The 19,623-nt window shown below is 39.7% G+C and overlaps 1 protein-coding gene across 1 annotated transcript; it reads right to left on the reverse strand.

Annotated features, from left to right (window-relative positions):
- Window positions 1–1,626: 1,626 nt before the first annotated feature.
- Window positions 1,627–19,120, reverse strand: GOLGA5 (golgin A5). Its single transcript, XM_009907293.2, has 13 exons — window positions 19,013–19,120; window positions 17,878–18,493; window positions 14,347–14,568; window positions 13,088–13,307; window positions 12,427–12,550; window positions 11,412–11,615; window positions 10,357–10,527; window positions 9,693–9,821; window positions 7,647–7,745; window positions 6,007–6,232; window positions 4,729–4,834; window positions 3,473–3,536; window positions 1,627–1,704 (listed from the first exon to the last, which is right to left on the reverse strand). The coding sequence occupies exons 2-13, from the start codon at window positions 18,443–18,445 to the stop codon at window positions 1,627–1,629; spliced, it is 2,211 nt and encodes a 736-aa protein (XP_009905595.2). The 5' UTR covers window positions 18,446–18,493; window positions 19,013–19,120.
- Between the last annotated feature and the right edge of the window lie 503 nt (window positions 19,121–19,623).

The following is a 19,623-nucleotide window of genomic DNA, read 5'->3' on the forward strand; positions in this document are numbered from 1 at the left end:
ACCAATATATTAAAAAAATAAAAGGACAGAGGAAAGAAGCATAGGGTGTGCAGCCAGCGTGACGTAAGCAAAGCTCTAAGGAGTTTAGAAGACTAACAATGTTCCCCACAAATGTTCCCCACAATACACTGGAACATCCAAAGATTTGGTGGTCCAGACATTTTAAATGAAAAACCTGCGTGGAGAGATAAAGATTGTACAAAAGTCCTTACCTGACCTCCTTCTATAGAAATCAGCTCTCCAGGGTTCAAAAGTGGCTTTACTTTCAGAATCGAAAAGAAAACAACAGGGGTTAGCCAAAATACAGCAAATGTGACAGAGGGCAGGGACAGCTTACAGCAAATGCTCTCTTTTATTATTTAGTTCAAGCAAAACATTTCAGTTTTTTCCACAAGATCAGAATCAGAGCAGAATCACAGCAAGAGTCATTTGTGTACTGTAACACTTCCATAGGAGTTAGCATGACAATCCTCATGCACACCTTTCTGTGTTCCAGTCGCATGAAAACCGAACCATATTCTTAAGAGCAGAAGTGACAAATTGCTTTTAGTCATCTTTCCATTACTCAGCTTTGAGCACCACACAAAAAGAGAAGAAATTCCTTAGGGAAAGACAGTTACCTTGTATGATTATGTATTGCAAACTCCTAATTCCAGAATGCCATGGTCTAACAACAGAACTATTACAGTAGGTTTGGTATTGTGGGGTTTATGATCAATATGTCATGAGGCTTATCAGTATACGTGTCAAGTGTTTAGACAGGAGAAATGTTGTGTTTTGCTAGACTTCACTTAGAAATAGTTTTACCCAAGTTTCAGAAAATAAGTATCTTGCTGAATACAAGATGTGATTAAGACAGGTAGTAACGAGAGAGGTATAAGGAAATGCAATTAAAATATGCATAATGTAGAACACCATTATTTCTAAAGCGTTTGAGCCTTCTTTTTCAAAACCATCTCTCTTTTTATCTAATAAAGCTAAAACACCACCCTTTAAAACAGGCAGTGCCACTCTTTGGCTGGTAGGGAAGATAACACCTATTGCACTAGAAGGATGAAGCTATGAAGAATGCATAAAATTTTATTTTTTAAACTTATTTACAAGAAGATAGCGCACCAACCCACTGTCCTTTTTTCCAGCTCAACACGGTAAGGAAAAGCTTATTATTTACAAAGGTAAAAACACAAGAGCAAAAGAAGACTGAGAGAAACCAGAAAGAATAAAGTTTATTTGAGTTGCTACCTACAGTTTGTTACCTGACCATGGCCCACATCCAGTATGATGCAAACTGTTTTGTATCATATACATCCTGTAATTTCAGAAACCCTCACATTTCTCTGTAGGTGCAACCCTTATTTTTTACACTACCCACGAGAAGGTCTACATAAAATGAAGGCTAACCAGCCTAGCTTAACTTAATAGCTTTATTTCTCCAGGAAAGTGATGCTCCTTTAGGTAAATTGAAAAAGCTACATAGTACTATACATGTATTGAAAAAGTAGTGATAAACCAGGCATGAAGGTTTTCATTCATCCTAAAATCCAGGAGGAAGAGTTTGCTGACGTTTCAGGGTTGATTAAAGACGCAGACAGTCCGGATGACACTAGCAGAGTGTATGGTCCTGTCTCAGTTTATCTCCCAGTCATGGTGCATTTCTGGGGTATAAGTAAGTAGAACAATCATGACCCAGAGATGAAGCAATGCCTGGGGAAAAAAACAACACAAAACAAATCACCCCCAAAAGATTAACTTATCAGCACTGACAAACATCATTCACAGTAGCAGTAAATACGAGAGCTCTCCCCAACAGTTAATAAAAATATTTTTATTAAACATTTTCCATATTACTCACATACTACTTTAAAAAAAAAAAGAAAGAAACAAAATAAATCTTATTTGAACACTGAAATGCTGAGCCAGATTCTGAAAAAGCCCTTCGCAGAAAACAAAAGATTTTACAGAAACAGCGAAACTAAAGCAGCCTGGTTTCCTGCAGATTCATCTTCTCTGGCTTCTCTTTTCCTCCATGCCCCAGGAACTGCAGCTGTTGTTTCTGACATCCAGCCCCCAGCCAGTGTATTATGTGACTTGGCTCCAGTGACTGGTAAGCCACTACTCCTGTCCCATCTGGCTGATACTAGACAGTGTAAGACAGCTGAGTTCTGCTTTCCTTACCACAGGCACTGATTTGAGATATTTTTATGAACTTTTTAGGAATGTTAATTCTCACTGAAATTTTCTGAAACTATGCACTCAGAAGTTGCTGTGGGTGCAACAAGGGGGAAAACTGACAACACAGAAGCCACATTTCTTTAAAAAAATCAAGTTACAATAGTCATAAGTCGAGTTTCAAGCTGAAAAAGAGTAACTGCTGCTGACTGTCCAACATACATCTCCTATGCAACCATCACTGAGTTTCACTTCAGACAGTAGCTCAGGTGCTAGAAGTCCTCAGTGTTTTGATATAGGTAACTCTGTTCACATATTGACGAGACCAAGTCATGAATGGGAAGAAGAGAGAGGCTAGGAATTAAACAGCCCAGCTCCTTTCCATAGCAGGCTGAAAGAAGAAATTGCAGATAGGAACTGCTGTTCCACCGGCAGCAGTGACAGCTGTTCTTGGAAACTGTGTTCAGAAGAATCATTATGCAACAGAATTTTTATTTTTTTTAATTTCAAAGGCTCAACTAGTAGAATATTTCCAAGCAGAGCAGACTGCACACCTACCTTACCACAGGTCACTTGAACTGACAGACATCTGCCCTCCAGTGGAAAACGGAGGAATTTAGTTTTTATCAATTGCAAGTCTGTATGAGCAACTCTCTACCATTTGCTTAGAATCGAACAAGAACAATTTTTCTTGCTACTTCTTCAGCTACCAGAAATTGTTAGTCACTGAACAAAAATGTGAAGAGCCAAATATAAAACCAGCTACAACAGATGTCATTTGCCTAAATGCAGTGAACATGGGTGTAGCGAGTTACCCTTGGCAACAAACCACTTTCATTCTGTATTTTAGTAGTAAATCTCTACCTATACAGACTTTTAAATGGTATTTACATAAACATCTGTAAGACTGCTAAACTAAGAATTCCCGGGAAAAACTGAAAACTGCCAAGCAACATGTCTTCCAAAATGCTGTTATCACAGCATCACTAAGGTTGGAAGAGACCTCAAAGATCATCGAGTCCAACCTGTCACCACAGACCTCACGACTAAACCATGGCACCAAGTGCCACGTCCAATCCCCTCCTGAACACCTCCAGGGATGGTGACCCCACCACCTCCCTGGGCAGCCCATTCCAATGGCAAACGACTCTCAGTGAAGAACTTTCTCCTCACCTCGAGCCTAAGTACTGCTTAGCCAGCTTTGCAGAAAAATACATTGAGGAGTTAATTATAGAGCCTTTTGAACACCAAACACCTTGCAGTTTAAGAAATGTTATACAAAATGGGCTAAAATCTTACTCACCATGTAAATGATTACGAAGACTCTTGCCATGGGATACCGCCGGAGAAAGATTCCCAGCCGAATGCTACACAAGCACAAGAGAGAAAAACCCAAAATGCACCAGTCAGCTCTGAGCAACAAATTCCTCTTCCTTTCATTCCAGTCACCACAAACTCAGAAACACCAACTGATGTCAGACACATGGCTTTACTTCTGACTTGGAATTTTACTTAATGTATTTAAGACATTAAACAGAGTGAGAAAATTCCAAATTGAGACCATAATTCAGAGTTTGTGGAAAAGAACTACACGAGTTGTGCAGGCATTTTAAAATTCACCAATATTCTGTATGTATGGCAGGTTTGGTTACCTGAGGAGCAGTAATGAATTTGTTAAAAATATTTAAGCAACCAAACCCTTGGATTCCTTTGAAAAAAAAACCATGGATCACTACCATTCTTTTATTTCACTAGATTAAAAGACATGAGTTCTCCAAGTTTCCCACTACAGTGCTACAAAGCATACTGCAGTAGATGCATGCTCAGCCCTGCCAGTAAAAAAGCCCCAAGTGCATGGGTGTGATACTGCCAAGTGAAGTTCAGTATTAAAACATCACAAATGGGAATTGTGGGAATCTTGATATTCTTCACAAGAAATTAAGTACCATGGAAGCAGAAAGGACTTTCTATCACGGTAACTTTCTTTCAGTGGATTAAAAAATATCATTGAATTTTGTTTTCTGTTGGTATTTGATTCAAGGTTTGATGCAGACCTTTGTTGGGAACATCAACAATTGTCCCAACTGCTCAGATCAGGGACCAAAGGAAAATCTTTTGCTGAATCCAGAATGACCTTTCTTTACTCAGTTCCTCAAACAGATTATCTTTCAAGGCAAACAGCTGCACTGGGTCAGATCCCAGAATCTTGTCTTCATCCAGATGCTTTAACAGACTGCCCCACTAACAGACTCTTACAGTGTTTACCACAGACCATCAAAAATCCTGAGAGTGAAAAAGGTAGAAGATGGTAACGAAAACTGTTACACTTTTTTTTGTATATAGTTTAGTGATTCTAGCAAAATCTACAAGTGTGTGGTTTAAATAATGGACTATAAATCTCAAAATACTAAGGATATGAAAACAGGAAAGCCCAGGTGAACTAGGTTAATATTTAGTAATTCACACCATACTTAAGCATATTTTTTGGAAGGTGTGCCACTTGGAAACAGTGAAGAGATTCCAGCAATTACAAAATGCATTCCCTTAGGACACTCTTACCTAAACTGATCTATGCTACTGGCAGCTTTTCGAACTCTCCCATACATTCCTGCCATGTTCGTATCCACGTCGCCGAACAGGACAGGAACGTTACGCATACGAGCACCTATGGGAAGGGACAAAACCCATCAAATCTCATCAGTGTAAAGCCAGCCAGGCTACTGTAGAAGCAAAGCACATCAACAGTATATTACAGAGAGACAGAAAACCAACATAAAAACATTGATTAATCTGACTTGTCAGTGCTGTTTTCCTGGGGGCAGCGGAGTGTGTTTTGAGGGAGGAAATCTGGATAAACTTACAATCGACACAACTGCCTCTTCAATTTAGTGTCTTTTTTAGGCTTATTTTAGTTCACTAGGTGGACATTTTGATACTAAATTCTACCATGTAATAATAATTCTGTTATTAGGTGCATAAAATGACAGGTTTGATGCTGTCACATTTTCCCCATTTGCTTTAGTTCTCATACAATAAACCTTCAACAGCATTTCTGATCCCAACTTATATATTCCAAAATTTTATACTTTACTTTTTTACTATACATCAATTTTATGTAAAAAGACGACCAGATAATGTTCCCTTTGTGCAACTAGACTTGAGCCTTCTGCAGTTTTTTAAAAAGAAGCCAAAAGGAAATACACTTCAAAACTGCTTGTTCTCATTTTATTTTAAAAGGCTTTCACAAGCAGAGAATTCTCATTTTATACCTCTTGGTAACTGTCCATTGCTTTTAAATTTGCTACATTACAACCTCTGACTTAGAAATGGAACATCTCAAAAGCACTGTTCACCTGCTGAGGTTCTCCTAGATCAATACAGTAGTGACAAACCAGCCTCAGCAGAACCATTATATTTCAAGCTGCTTTCAAGAAGAACAGAAAGCCAGGAGGAAACTGATTTCAAGCAGATTCTGATCAACACTTAATTAGATACTCACATCCTGCTTCTGACATTCAGTTTAAACCAGAAAGATTTACTTACACTTGTGACAGGATTTGTAAATATGATAGCTCCAATAGTGCCACAATATTGAGCACTAAAAATTAATGTTGTTTTACTAAGTTTGAAGTCATTTACACACAAAAATGAATGTCTACATAACTATTTTTTATGACGCTGGCTGCTGTTGACAAGGTTCCTGGCATAAATAAGCTGCATATTTTCAGCATTTTTTTTAAACTTACAAAGTCAGACTTTCAGGGAGAGGCATTAGGCAATATAAAGGCCTGGACTGTAAAAAGAACAGAGTTTTAAGTGTTGTGTTTCCTTATTTACCTTCAGCACCATCGATGCCAGCCATGTTAATGGAAGGTCCACTAGTGTTAGTGCCTTGGATAGCCTTCAGCTGTTGCTCAAGTCGTTCCAGTTGATAGACAAGTGAGTTTTTCTCAGTGCTCAGGCTCTCTAACATGGTTTGCTTCTGAATTAGGGTTTCTGTCAGCTGATGAAGGCGATTTTCTAATTCTGTCTGACTACTACTACTCAGAGCCTTGTTTGTGAGCTAAAACACAAAGGAAAGAAAAAAAAATACATCAGAGTAAGTTCAGAGTCTGACCAACTGACATTTTTGCACCCCTCAAAAAGCTAAGTCCTTCAAGAACTACGTCAGCCCATCAGAGTTTTTGCAGGATAATACTATCAAAATGATCACTGATGAGCACCTTAAAGAAGACATTTGATTTCAACAGTTGCTACAAGATTTTACATGAGAGAAAAAAAAATAACGTAAAAATGTATTCCCGTTTTCCACTCTTAATAATATGAACACTTCTATATAATCTATATCATTATTAAGTTTAATCACAAAAAAACACTATATGCCTCAGAGCTGAGTTTAAAATGGCAGGTATGAGAATACCAAGATAATGCAGCCTTGCTGTCGTATTTGCAACTTAAAACAAGGGAATAAAATGTTTTCAAGTGAGGAAGAAACAACTGAGTACAAATGAGGAGAATCTGGTACCACTCTACAGGAAAGTTTGAATGAAAATGGTGACAATGCAGGATATGTTGCAGAAGAATTGAGGAGTGCTGAGGCAGAAAACATGATTTTATGAGCAAACAGAAACTGCAAAGACAGCAAAAGAAAATATGGATCATGTCATCCAATTTATAGAAAGTAGATGTAATGCATCAGGACAGGTGCAGGTAGACCTGAAGCCATTATAACCATAATCATCCACCAACAGGCTCGAGGAAATTTTATCACAACAGAACAATTTTGACACTATAACTGTACAGCTGACCATAGTTGACCCTAGATGACCAATTTCTCTACATACTGACCACTGTTCACTACGCTAAGATAATTCACACAAAATGAGTCCTATGCTTTCATGCTGCCCAAGGAGACTGTGGGTGGTGACAAGTATCAACAAGGCTCCAAAAGCATTTAGGCTGATTCAAGGAAAACAGGTCTATAAATACACTGGTGTGACTTAGTAGGGACTCAACATCCCTAAGTTAGTACAAAGGAGTGAAGAAAGTGGCCAGGCTCACACACTGGCCCCACTGCCACTGTCCAAGACAAAACAGTGGGCTGTATGGCTCACTGAGCCTGCAGGACTTTACTTCCATTCTCATGCTCAGTTAAAAGAATCTTTGCAGAAATCATGATGATTGAATCAAGTGCCAATGAGGGGCTTTCAGGAGAAAAATGTTGATCCAGCGCCATTCTCCCAGGTACAGTGGGGACACAGATTGATTCCTGCTCCCCTGCACCTCCAAGACAAAAGCACATAAATGAGGCCATTTACTCCTGCACAGTTCCCTTCTTGTACTCTTCCACTCAAAACTCTGGTCTGTATTGAAAGCAAGTATGCATTAATAGAGCTTTTATGTTGCTTTTGTACAAATAATGTAACTGGTTTAATAATCTATAATTTAAAGTGATAGAGTTATTTTCTATACAGTACCTGATTTCTGAGCTTCTGAATTTCTTCCTCTCTGTCTTTTATTCTGCTTTGCAAAGTATTCTTTGTTCGATACAATTCTTCTTCTGTATAATGAAGTTCCTACAGCATGTATCACAATCACAAGTAAAAGATTAGATGTATGTATGTATCTTGAGAAACAGTCTCCTATCTAGAGTTTCACAGTAGAACACAAGAAGGCAATATATTACAATGAAGTAGAAACTGACATTTAATCTTAGCTAAGTGTCTGGCTAGGGTAAGGAAAAATAAGTAAGAGAGAGGAGTAGGAAGACACAACCTACAAGACTTATAAAACACTTTTGTGGAGACTGACCTAATATAAATACTAATCTAACAGTCACAGCTTCATTGGGACTATGATGCAACTTTCTTATACACTCATTGTTCATTATATTGTTATCTTGAAATAATGCTAATTATGTAACAATTAGGAAACACATTGGAAGGGAATACCTATTTCTAAGATAAACCCATCAATCCAAAACACTGTTGTGTTTAAATGTTTAAAAACCCCTGGCACATCTAGAATTCTGTGTGGCACAGATCTTCCTTCAAAATTTAGGAAGAATGAACATAATGAATGTGAAAGGTGAAGGAGTAAGGGACAATTTACTAAACAATGCATCCAACCATCAACTTTGTTATTCCCATGATTTAGTGGCTATTTTAACTCTGATTTAAAGACCTGTTACACTTGTCTTTTAAATAAGACAGTCTTCAAATCTGTTTAACTTCAGCTGTCAGTCACTACAGAAAACCGATAATCCTGTTCTCCCTTCAAACCACCAGATGTCCAAGGGAAAACACCTCTACTTATTTTCCATCTTCAGTCTCAGAAACCTTATGGAGATACCTGAAGGAACTCCCAGACAGGACAAACAGTAATTGTATTGAGTATCAACGCACAAAGTTACAAGTACATGTAAATGTGTGTCATCCAGAGGAATACTTCAGTTTCTGTAATAAGTGATAATGTCTGGGTGTGGGGGGTTTGGGTTTGGTTTTGGCTTTGGTATTTTGTGAGTGTGTGTAGGGGGAGTTAATACTGATTCACTTCAATTTTCTCTATGTAATATTGATTCAAATATGCCCCTCAGAAGGAGAGGAGTAAAATACAGTCTACCATCTGCTTTGGTATACTAAACATCATCAAGAGCAGACCTCAACTTCTGCCATTTAATTAGTTCAAGCTGCTAGCATCTCATTAAAATGCAGTTTCTGGAAGAACAGATAATCCTATAAGATCAATTGTTCCTAGCAGATACGATGTACTCTCCTGCTTTCCTCCTTATTAATTCTCCTTACATGAACTTTTTCTTACAGGGAAATTTTCTAATGGGGTGCAAAGCATTTCTCTTAATATCTACTGAATAATAGGTTTGCTCCCAGTCACATGTTTGCCTTTCCCCGCCCCCTGCTCTTTTGATCATAAAACTGCTTAAATCAAGAGAGTTTGCTTTAAAAATTACACAATCTGACAAAATTCATTGCAGATTCATAGACTGAATTAATATTATATAATTTTATCAGCAACTGTCTTATAGAGCAGTTTGGAAGTAACAACATTTAGATTCACAACTGAGTGAAGAATCTATTGTTTTAGGAGCTAAATCTTATGTAGTACTTGAACACAGGAAGTCTTCTAGTAACCAATTTTACTATTTGAGTTTCTTGACATAAATAACTGTTACAAATGTTACTGCATCTCTATTGTTTCATCCTTCCTTTGCTGAATTGAATATCATAATCAATTTTGTGCACCCTCCAGGGTCATGTTTATTCTTTCATACATCAGCAATATCTCTGTTTATCAGGAGTTTCCATAAGGCCCTGGCCATTGCTTAGTAATGATTGCATTTTGTTTGGCCTAGAGACATTCATTTAGTTTTTGAGGATTCCTTTGGAACACTAGACAAAAACTAACTCAAATATTGTATCAGTGACTCTCTTATTAAGCCAAACACTTTACTGATTATACCACATAACGCCTAAAGTAAGACCAATTAGTTTTCAAGATATCCTCACCTGTTTTTGCCGTTCTAGCTCAGCTTCTGCCTCTTGCTTGGCCATTTTTTGTGCTGCTATTTGCTCTTGCAGGTCTTGAAGCTGCTCTCTTACTGACTCAGCTTCACTCACCTGCTGAGTCTCCATATCCTGAAATGAACAGAAATGTTACCATTTCAGCAGCATTCAAACAATACTGCAATCTGTCTCGGGTAACAACAACAAAAAATTACACCTGCAATAGTGCTTCAAGTGAAAATTATGACAAAAGCATATTAAATAAATGATATTTGGTCATTTTATAAAGAATATTTTTACCCATATAGTAATAAAAAAATGCATTTTGTGAACATTACAGTCCTCTACTTTTTCTTTTCTACTGTCTACAGGCTAAAAATGTGTAAAGTAGGCTTGCATGCAACTGCTGGGTTGAGCCAATTATGTCAACAGACAACTTGGATTACAGCTGCTTCAAGGATTAGTAGCCCCTGCAGAAAAGGATATATGGGTGATCTATACAGAAATCACCATGCTTGTCTGGAAATAAATGCTTGTCTTACCATGAGCAAAAGTTGGCTCATTTTAATCCTAAGACAAACAAATGCTAGGAACAACAGCCCTGAAGTGTACAAGAAACCTTTGTGCATGGTTAACTCCAAATACACATGTACATAATCATAGCTACCTGCAGTTCTGTTCTCAATTGCTGTATTTGCCCCATTAGTTTTTGTATTTCTTCTCTCTGAGTGTCTCGCTCGTGTCTCAGTTCTTCTAATTCCACTGTGCCTGCAGTGTTGCTATCCAGGCCTTCAATACCAGAACCTTCTTTTAAGCTGTTTATCAACTTCTCTTTAGACTGAAATAATAAACCAATATACTATTTAGTGCAGTATTTAACAAGTGCTCACCTACAACATGCCACAATAACTTTGGTTTAAAATTCAAATGTAAACACAAAGACCTGTTTTATCTGTTCTATTAACCAAGAAAACAATGACACTACAGATTTTAAAATTAAAATGCTTCCCTAGTGATATTTTTTCTTACTTCTTGTATGCCAAAAGACTGGATTTACCAAAAGCTTGTGTTACCTGAAGGAAGAGTACAGCTTTTCTCAATAGTAGCAATTGCAATGCTAAACACAGGATGGATAATGATTTTGGCTTTCCAGCTACCATAAAAGAGTAGACAGGCACAAACATACTAAAGGTGAAATGACCCTCTTTCAGTCCATTCTTTCTTCTGCCAACAAAGCCAAATAAGAGCCAAATAGAGAAACAAGTACCTCTTCTGGGTAAGAGGATGAGCCATTTTATTTAGAGTCAATATAATGATAGCTTGATGTTCACTTCTGATCTCATTCTTCTCATGTTTATCAAGGTGATTTAAAACCTGCCCTTCAATATTCTTGACTCAAGAATATTAGTGGAATAAACTGTAGGCTGCATATATTTATCTAAGATTGGACTCTTGGATGCAAAACATGCAGACAGATGTTGCATGGTAAGTGCAATGATTCACCTGAATTCTTCTTTAAGCTCAGGATCTGCACTTCCATTTCACTCAATATGTAAACTTAAATAAATACAGACTGGTAGCTATTCTGTATCACTGTAGATATGCCCCCAAAATATATTACAGGTCAGACAAAAAAAAAACCCACCAAGACCTCAATAAATTAGATTATTTGAAGTATAACAGCTTGTAAAAAGAAGTTGTGTACAATCAAGAAATGCTTACCTGGAGTATGCGAGTAGCTTTCTGCTTATAGTCTGTCAGTTCCTGCTTTGCAGATTCTAGGTGGTTTTTAGTTACTTTGACTTGCTGCTGAAGCTCATCAGCTCGCCTCTTCTCATCTAAATACTTTCTTTCTGCTACAGTTATCCCTTCTGCCAAGTTCTGACGCTCTGCTTCCATTTTACTTAGACGAGCCGCAAACTCATTCTATTAGCAGTAAAGAAACAATATTTTGAGTTTAAATATGGTCTTAACTTCAGCCTAAAAAGGAAACATGAAAGTTTAAAAGCAACTACACATGACCCAATGCCCCATTTCCACTGCCTCCAACTTTAAGACGCATTAGTACTATGTGGAAAGAAATCCTGCTTGTTTAAACAAGTGCAAAGTAATTACCAGCAAAAACATGCATTTCTTTCAATCACCACAAATAGTGAGAGAACAGCAATCTTCCTACTTACCTTTATTTGGTAAACAAAAAGTAAGCTCCCCCCTCAAAAAGTATTATCAAATGCCATATTTTGAAGTACTTTAAAAAACCAAACAAAATCAGATGCTGATAGAGATTTTCCAAGATGTTACTATACATAACAAAGACCAAGATAAGCATGGAAGGAAGTCTCTAGTAATGCTGTACTCACATCTTTACCATAGAAATGATCATCCAGCTTAAAATTCTTAAGATTACCTATTAAAATTGTGTAACAAAATCATTTTACAACAGCACACCATTGAAAAATGATTACTGAGTTAGTTTTAAAATGTTTTAACGTTAAAGTTACCAGGAAAAAACCCCAGCAGTATTATCAGCATGAATCCTCAAGAACCTTCAATCATAAAGCTTTCAAAATAACATTAAAAAAAATTAGCATCACTTAGAGCAGTCAACAGCACATCCTTCCATGCACTTAGTACCCTGAACAGCTATTGAAGTCAAGGGGAAGAAAGGGCAGCAGGAACCTCACAGATTTGGTCTCAAAAGCAGAATCTGAACCCTTGTTTACTCTTCATGCCTAACCTGCATTTGTTTGTAACTTTCTTGCTCTCGCTTCAGTGTGGAATCTGCATCACGAAGTCTCTCTTGAAGAGTTTGAAGGGCTTGATTTTGCAAACTGCTCCCCTCACTGTGGTCTTGTATTATCCTGAAAGAGGGATATACCCATTAATTGAAAAAAGAAGGTATCTAGTGGGATTTTCAGGTGAAAATATGACCACCTGGCTATCAGACCAGTAAATTACTGAATATGGTTGTCTACAGATGAAGCCTGGAATTAATGACTTCCATCTCTCCACCCTGACCTAGAGTATCTGATTGCTGATTTGTGTCCTGATGCTGAAATAAGTCAGAAAAGTCTTCATATTTGTAGATAAGCAAATGTATTTTTCAAGACAAAGACACCTGTCTTCAGATCTTCAGCTTCAGGTTTCCAACAAAAAACCATAAATACATTATACAAAATGGATTCCAATGATCAGGTGACAATCGCCCCTACTTAATACTCATTTCCCTGTTCTCACTGCCAGCTGTTAAACAGCATGCTCAGAGTAAACTGTAATCCTCGTATTTCAAATCCTGATAAAATTCCTTTTCCAACTAGTTTATTCACTTTTATTCTTGGAGACTAAATTATCTACCTTGAATTTTCAAACTCATCACTATCTGCAGATTTATGAAGTACCGTGATTTTTCACTCTGCAACGCTTCCAAAGCTTCTGTCCGAGCACTTAAGAGCTGATCAGCTTCTTGCAACCGTACTTTTAGCACAGCTAGCTGTGAATCCTTGGCACCAACAGCTTCTGTCAGATCATCAACTCGAGCCTGAAGTTCTCTAACCATCCTGTCACTCCTTGAATGGTCAACATTCCACTTCTCAACCTTTTCCCGGGATTTGTTCAATTCTGCAAAATAAGAATTTGATAAAAGTAGGTGCTGCAAGGTCTTGTAAGTGGTCAGGATGCACATACCATATTTCTTACAGAAAGGAATTAAATACAACCCAGTTGAACTAGCATTGAAACGTTATGAGCTACCAAGAAGTAACGAATGCCAGATCGGCTGTCAGGGCACAACCCATGAAGTTATGCAGGTGATCTCAAAACAGGTATTTCATTCTCTGTCACACTGCAGGTGACAAATTTTACCCGCCCTAACCTTTGCAATGGCCTACTGTTGAATATCCCTGTGCGAGTAACCCTTTGGAAACATCTGCATAGAGCATCTAGTTCAGCCCAATGTGACACTAAGCTCAGTCTAAAGACCACTAGAAAAATACACCAGTGTTGAAACAATGCAATGATTTCAATCAAACATCCCATACTAAACTTCAGCAGAAATGACAAATGTTCTGGACCATGTGATTACTTTGAAAAAATGAAAAATGTGGTTCCTCAGTTGCACATGTAACAGCAGCAGTTTGCTCAAGGTTTGAAGTGTTTAATTTATACTCACAATTTTCATATTTGTAATTTCATTTGGCTTTCAAATAGCTGGTAAAGTCATAGAAAACCAATAAATTTTGTACTTTCACTGTCAATTTCTAGGCATCAGAGACTGTAGCCTACAGACAGAAAGCAGACAGGTTTTGAAGTACCTAAAAGGACTTCACTCCTTTAAAAATCAGTAGTTTGAAAAAGCTGAAAAAAATGTAGGGAAAAGTATTTTAGTACTGATAACATTTGCCAACATGGTTTTAACAAGGTGTAGGTTTTAGAACTAAGTTGATTGCATCATAGTAATCAACATTAGTGTTATCTTTGCAGTTAAACAAGCCTTTTAGTTTCTCCCAGCTTATTATTCTGAAACCAATAATCATTTTGCTTGGTAAGTCATACACGGAGATTTAACTAGAAAGGCTTTATTACACATAAAAACTACTAACCTAGAAACAGCTCTACCATTTTAGTAATGTGTTACAGCTAAGTTTCCAAACCACAGTACCTTCTTGCGTTTCTTTGGACCTCTGAATTAATGAAGCCATTTCTTGGTTTAAGGATTGAACCTCATTCCGCAGCAGCTGATTCTCCAGGCGAAGATTGGATAGCTCATGTGATTTGAAATCATCATTAGCTGAAAGGCCAGGATTAGTTACTGCACTTAGTGATGAATCCTTCACACCATCCCCTTGTGTTCCCAGTCCAGAATCTGAACTGTCTGGAGTTTCTGTACAGAGAGATGCAAATTAGAACCAATATATGTATTTGTAAGTTGCCTTGATATAAACAGCAATTCCACGTTCTACATCAGTGGTTAAATGCAGTATCATCATAATAAATGACAATAGCTTGATCTTGAAATGGAATACAGAGCTGCTTCTCCCAAGGGACTTGCACAGAAACAGAACTACTGTACACTACATACACATCATGCAGCATTTCTGCTAATCCTGCAAGACAAGCCATGGAAGCTATAACAGAGATTACGTTAATGTCACAGTTAGGATTTTAAAAATACTAATCCTTTGTTATGACTACACAGCCCGGAGAGGTCCTGAGAAGCTGAGAGTAACAGGATAGATGAAATATGCATAGCAGCCAATTAGAGGAAATTTTAGTGTAAGTTCCTACTGATTTTCCATTTTTATTTCAAGGATGTAAATTTTATCTAAAAACAAATCCGTTCAGATGACACTGACCAAATTTTGAGTCAGTTATCCTGATATCAAGCTTCAACATGTAGCTCAGCCACATAGCTATGTATTTCAGTTCTCTTTATGTAAGAAAATTTAAGAATGTCAAACTTCACCCTACTGATAATTCTGTACTAATAATGCTCTCAAAGTGTTCTCCCAAAAGCGCTTTTACTATGGGAAATCAAGTTGCATTGATTTGAAGCATGATCTCTCCTTTCTCTAATGAAAAACCAGAAGGTAGATACACTCTGTCAAAAAGCTTTCTACCAGTACAAACTCTAATTCTCCAGACTATGGAAACCAAAACACACAGTTTTATTTTTCATTTCTTTAAATCCTAGAACCTCAGTGAGAACACTAAGGGAACTCCTGGCAGCATTCTGAACAACAGTCCTTTGCAGGGAAGGAGGAACCAACAGCCTTTCCCCATCCTGCATAAACGCACAGAGCACCCTGTAGTACTGCTCTGAAATTGATACATCCACTCTAAGTCTTGATTCTAGCGTGCAGAGAGCTGGAAGCTCTGCAGCAATGTTTAGAACAAAGCAGCATGCAATAAACAAACAAACAGGTTATCCAAAAGTACTACTTCTGAATTCTGTACATTCCACATGAGTTAACTGCTGAAAATCCAGGGGGACAGACTGCAGTTTAGCTGTCATTACCTTATTTACCTCATCTTGTGATCGCCACCCAAGCTGTTCCACCCTCCTTGTTACCACTGCAGCACCTCTTTCTAGCCCAGAGCCCAGGGAGCTGAGGCAGATCATTAATTCCCAGTAAGACACTAACAAGTAGCAGCAGTGACAGTGACCATCCTTCCACATTTTCTCAAACCCCTTTCCAATTTAAATGGTTCTGAGAAGTGTCACTTCCTTCCTTTTGATTCATTTACACAATTTATCAGACAATTTAGCCTCATCACTTTGTCTGGAAAACCCAATAGATTAATGAAGCTAATGAAGCAAGAAATTGGCCATTTATAGCACATACTGGATTATATCCATGGCAGTGTACAAAGAATAACATTAATTGGGTTTGTCTGTAGCTAATGTGTCATAAGCTACTACAACAGATGCTATGCAAAACATTTAAAGAACACACCTATATCTACACAGTCAACTTTGAAAGCAGCATGCTCAAACTCTCTAATTGCATGCTGCCTCCTCATGCTGGACATGAGAGGCAGTGTACACATGGAGTCCAGAAGGCAAATCACAACCTTGGCTGCATCAAAAGATGCATAGCCAGCAGACCCAAGGAGGTGATTCTACCACTTTACTCTGCTCTGGTGAGACCTCACCTGGAATACTGTGTACAGGTGTGGAGCCTGCAATATAGGAAGGACATGGACCTCATGGAGAGGGTCCAGAGGAGGGCCAGAGGTTTGGACCACCTCTGCTATGAGGACAGGCTGAGGGAGCTGGGGTTGTTCAGCCTGGAGAAGAGGAGGCTCTGGGGAGACCTAATAGCAGCCTTCAAGTACCTGAAGGTGGCCTACAGGAAGGACGGGGAGAGACTCTTTACAAGGGCCTGCAGGGACAGGATGAGGGGAAATGGCTTCAAACTAGAGAAGGGCAGATTTAGATTGGATATCAGGAAGAAGTTCTTCACTGAGAGGGTGGTGGAATGCTGGAACAGGTTGCCCAGGGAGGTGATTGAGGCCCCTTCCCTGGAAATATTCAAGGTAAGACTCGATGAGGCCCTGGGCAGCCTGGTCTAGTTGGGCTGTCCCTTATGACTGCAGGGAGGTATGACTTCCAGCATAGACTATTCTATGATTCATTTGGTGGCTCTACAATGCAAACTCCACTCAAAAATTCTCAGAAGAAAATTCAAAAGGTCACACTGAGCAAAACAATTACTCTGCTTAGGCACCAATCAGCAAGGTCATATTGCCAGGTCTAATGTATTTGAATTAGCACTTACAAAACTTATTGAAAAGTTACAGACTCAGAAATCCAAAAATATTCACTTCTTTGTAATGATCCTTTTTTAAAGCTTTTTCAGAATACTTAATGTATTAAGTAAAAAACCCTGGCACTTACAGTACTTCACACAAAGTACTGAATAAAAAATAAGTATTTGAAATACACTATTAAGAAACAATATAACCATTTGCTTCAACTGTGCAGCAGCAAGGACTGAGTATAGATTGGACAGTCTGATAGAGAACACATTTCTGACACTTCCCAGCCACATTATCCTTTTGCACTCACTTGAGAACAGCCCCAGCTTTTGACCTGGAGGCTCTTTGAGGTGTCTGAATTTATACTGCAGTAATGAACTACCACTGGCAACTACTACCCTGGAGGCTTTATCTGTCTAGCTCTCTGATGTCTATAGTTGTGCAACAGCATATCCACATCCAACTTCCCACTCTGCAGGACAAGCAAACCTGACACCTTACCCCTCTTCCATGGTGGAACACAGAAAACCTCTCATCACCTCCCATGGTACACTGGGCTACAGCAAACACCACCTACCAGTTGGTGAAAGTCACTCTCCTACATGGCAACAACAGGTAAGGGCCACTGAGTGATCAAAGTGGGGATATAAGGGGGCTGATGCAAGGTTAGGTCATAGTTCAGGGAGGTTGGGGTGAAAAGCAGCAATGAAGTAGAGCAAGAATACAGAAGATATAGGTATTAACTATGGAGCTTGTCAGATCAGCATGGTATCTATGATTATTCCAGCGATGAAAAAATGTTACAGACCCTACTGCTCCCCACACATACTACCACTAAATGTTTCATGATGCGACAGTAAAACCATTACCTAGCCTTACCCTAAACAAACTTGGGTTCTAAATATCTCTATGTTCAGTATTATTTAACTACCATTGCCTTGGCTCCTGATGGAATTATCTTCAGCAGTTTTAGCACTCTGTGTACTGGTAGACACAGAACTTATGCTTGAAGTCCGAGAGTGATTTTGAAGAACGGGTGCTTTGCTCTTCTCTAATTTTTTAGAGTTCATCTTTCCATTAGGCTCTTTCTCTGAACTGTTGAGAAAATCAAATAGCAACTCATCATCAGGTTCTGACTTTTTTCTTCTCACAAAGTGTGATGCAGCTCTGGGTGTGGATACATTCTCCACTGGAGAAGCAACCTCCGAAGATGTTCTACGTGCTGGTTTAACATTTGCGGTTCCTGCTAGGATTGTGGCCTTCTGATGCTTAATATTATCAGCTGCTGAAGAGATGTAGGCTGCCTTGGATGACACCTGATATTTCAGTTCTCCAGTATGCTGACGTAGTTCAGAATATTCATTGGCAGAGTCCAAATTCTTATTATCATAAACTGCACTGCTTGTTGTGTCTTTTTTGCTCAGAGCTGATGCAGCACCTTGATCAACTCTGTTGAGGAGATCCTCTGCCTTTCCAGCAAGATCAGCAAGCCAAGACATGATGGATGTCGATAAAACTCTACAAAATTAAAATTTCGGGACCATACCCTGCAAAAGACATAGAATGATTAGAAATCAGACTGGCCTTGATAAAGCAAGGTGCATGGGTTACCTGAACAACTGTTGTGTTAATGGGTGCTGTAATTAGTATTTTCCTTCTACTCGGTATTTTGCTGCTTTGCTAACTGACGAGTCAGAGGAACTGCTCCCCAACAAACTCTGCAGTCTGTTACCCGTCGTGCGACAGTAGCACGGGGAACAGGTGCAATGCCTACACTTGCAGCAAGGGCCTGCGAGACTACACAGGTGACGTGTGTCTCTCTCCCACCTCCCAGAAAGTTCTTCAACCCGGGGCAGGTTGTGGAGAGGCCTTTGGCCAAGTACACCCACAGTGGGAAGGGCGAAGCGCAGAAGCAGGCAAGGCCGGGAGGAAGGGCGACATTCAGCGTGGCCGCCGGCTCCCTCCCTGCTCACACTTAGCACTGCTACCACTTCCCAGCCCGGCCCCCCTGCCCCCACCTGGCAGACCTCAGGAGCGGCAAAGACCTCAGCACAGCCCGGCCTCACCTCCTCCCAGCGCGGGAGACCCCCGGCCTGAGAGAAGCCGTGAGGGGCGGGAGGGTGCAGGGGAAAGAGACGCCGGGCAGCGACGGTCACTGCGAGGGCCGGCGTCCGGCTCGGCGGCGCAATGGCATCTTCCGGTAGACGTGGCTGCCTTCCGGGGCGCAGGCGCAGGCAGCGCCGGGAGCTGCGCGAGGTCGCTTGCTGCGCCAGGCCCCGCCTGGCCGAGGGGCGGAACGCAGCGGGGAGCCTGAGGGAACCGCTGCCGGCCGAGCTGGAGCAACTGGTAGTGTTGAGACTCCCCGCCTCTGTCTTGTGATGGCAGGAGGAGCTCCAGCACCGCAGAGCCGCAAGGAGGTGTCAGGGAAGGTGTTCAGGGTGGTTGTTAAAAACAGCTAAGCGTGATCTTGCTGTTCCTGACACCGGGTTTAAGGATAGCGCTTGAACTGATGAGAAACTCTCGTTGCCTCTGCCCAGAGATGGTAGATGAGCCGTTCGGGGTGCCCCTGGTCCCCTGCAGGCCCGGAATGCCCTTTTCCTTGTCTCTGCACTCCAGATCGGGATGGCAGACAGCCGTACAGGACATCATTCTAGAGAAAGAAAAAAACACCGCAGCC

The sequence above is a fragment of the Dryobates pubescens genome, chromosome 5 (genome assembly GCF_014839835.1).
Source record: "Dryobates pubescens isolate bDryPub1 chromosome 5, bDryPub1.pri, whole genome shotgun sequence".
Lineage (NCBI taxonomy): Eukaryota > Metazoa > Chordata > Aves > Piciformes > Picidae > Dryobates > Dryobates pubescens.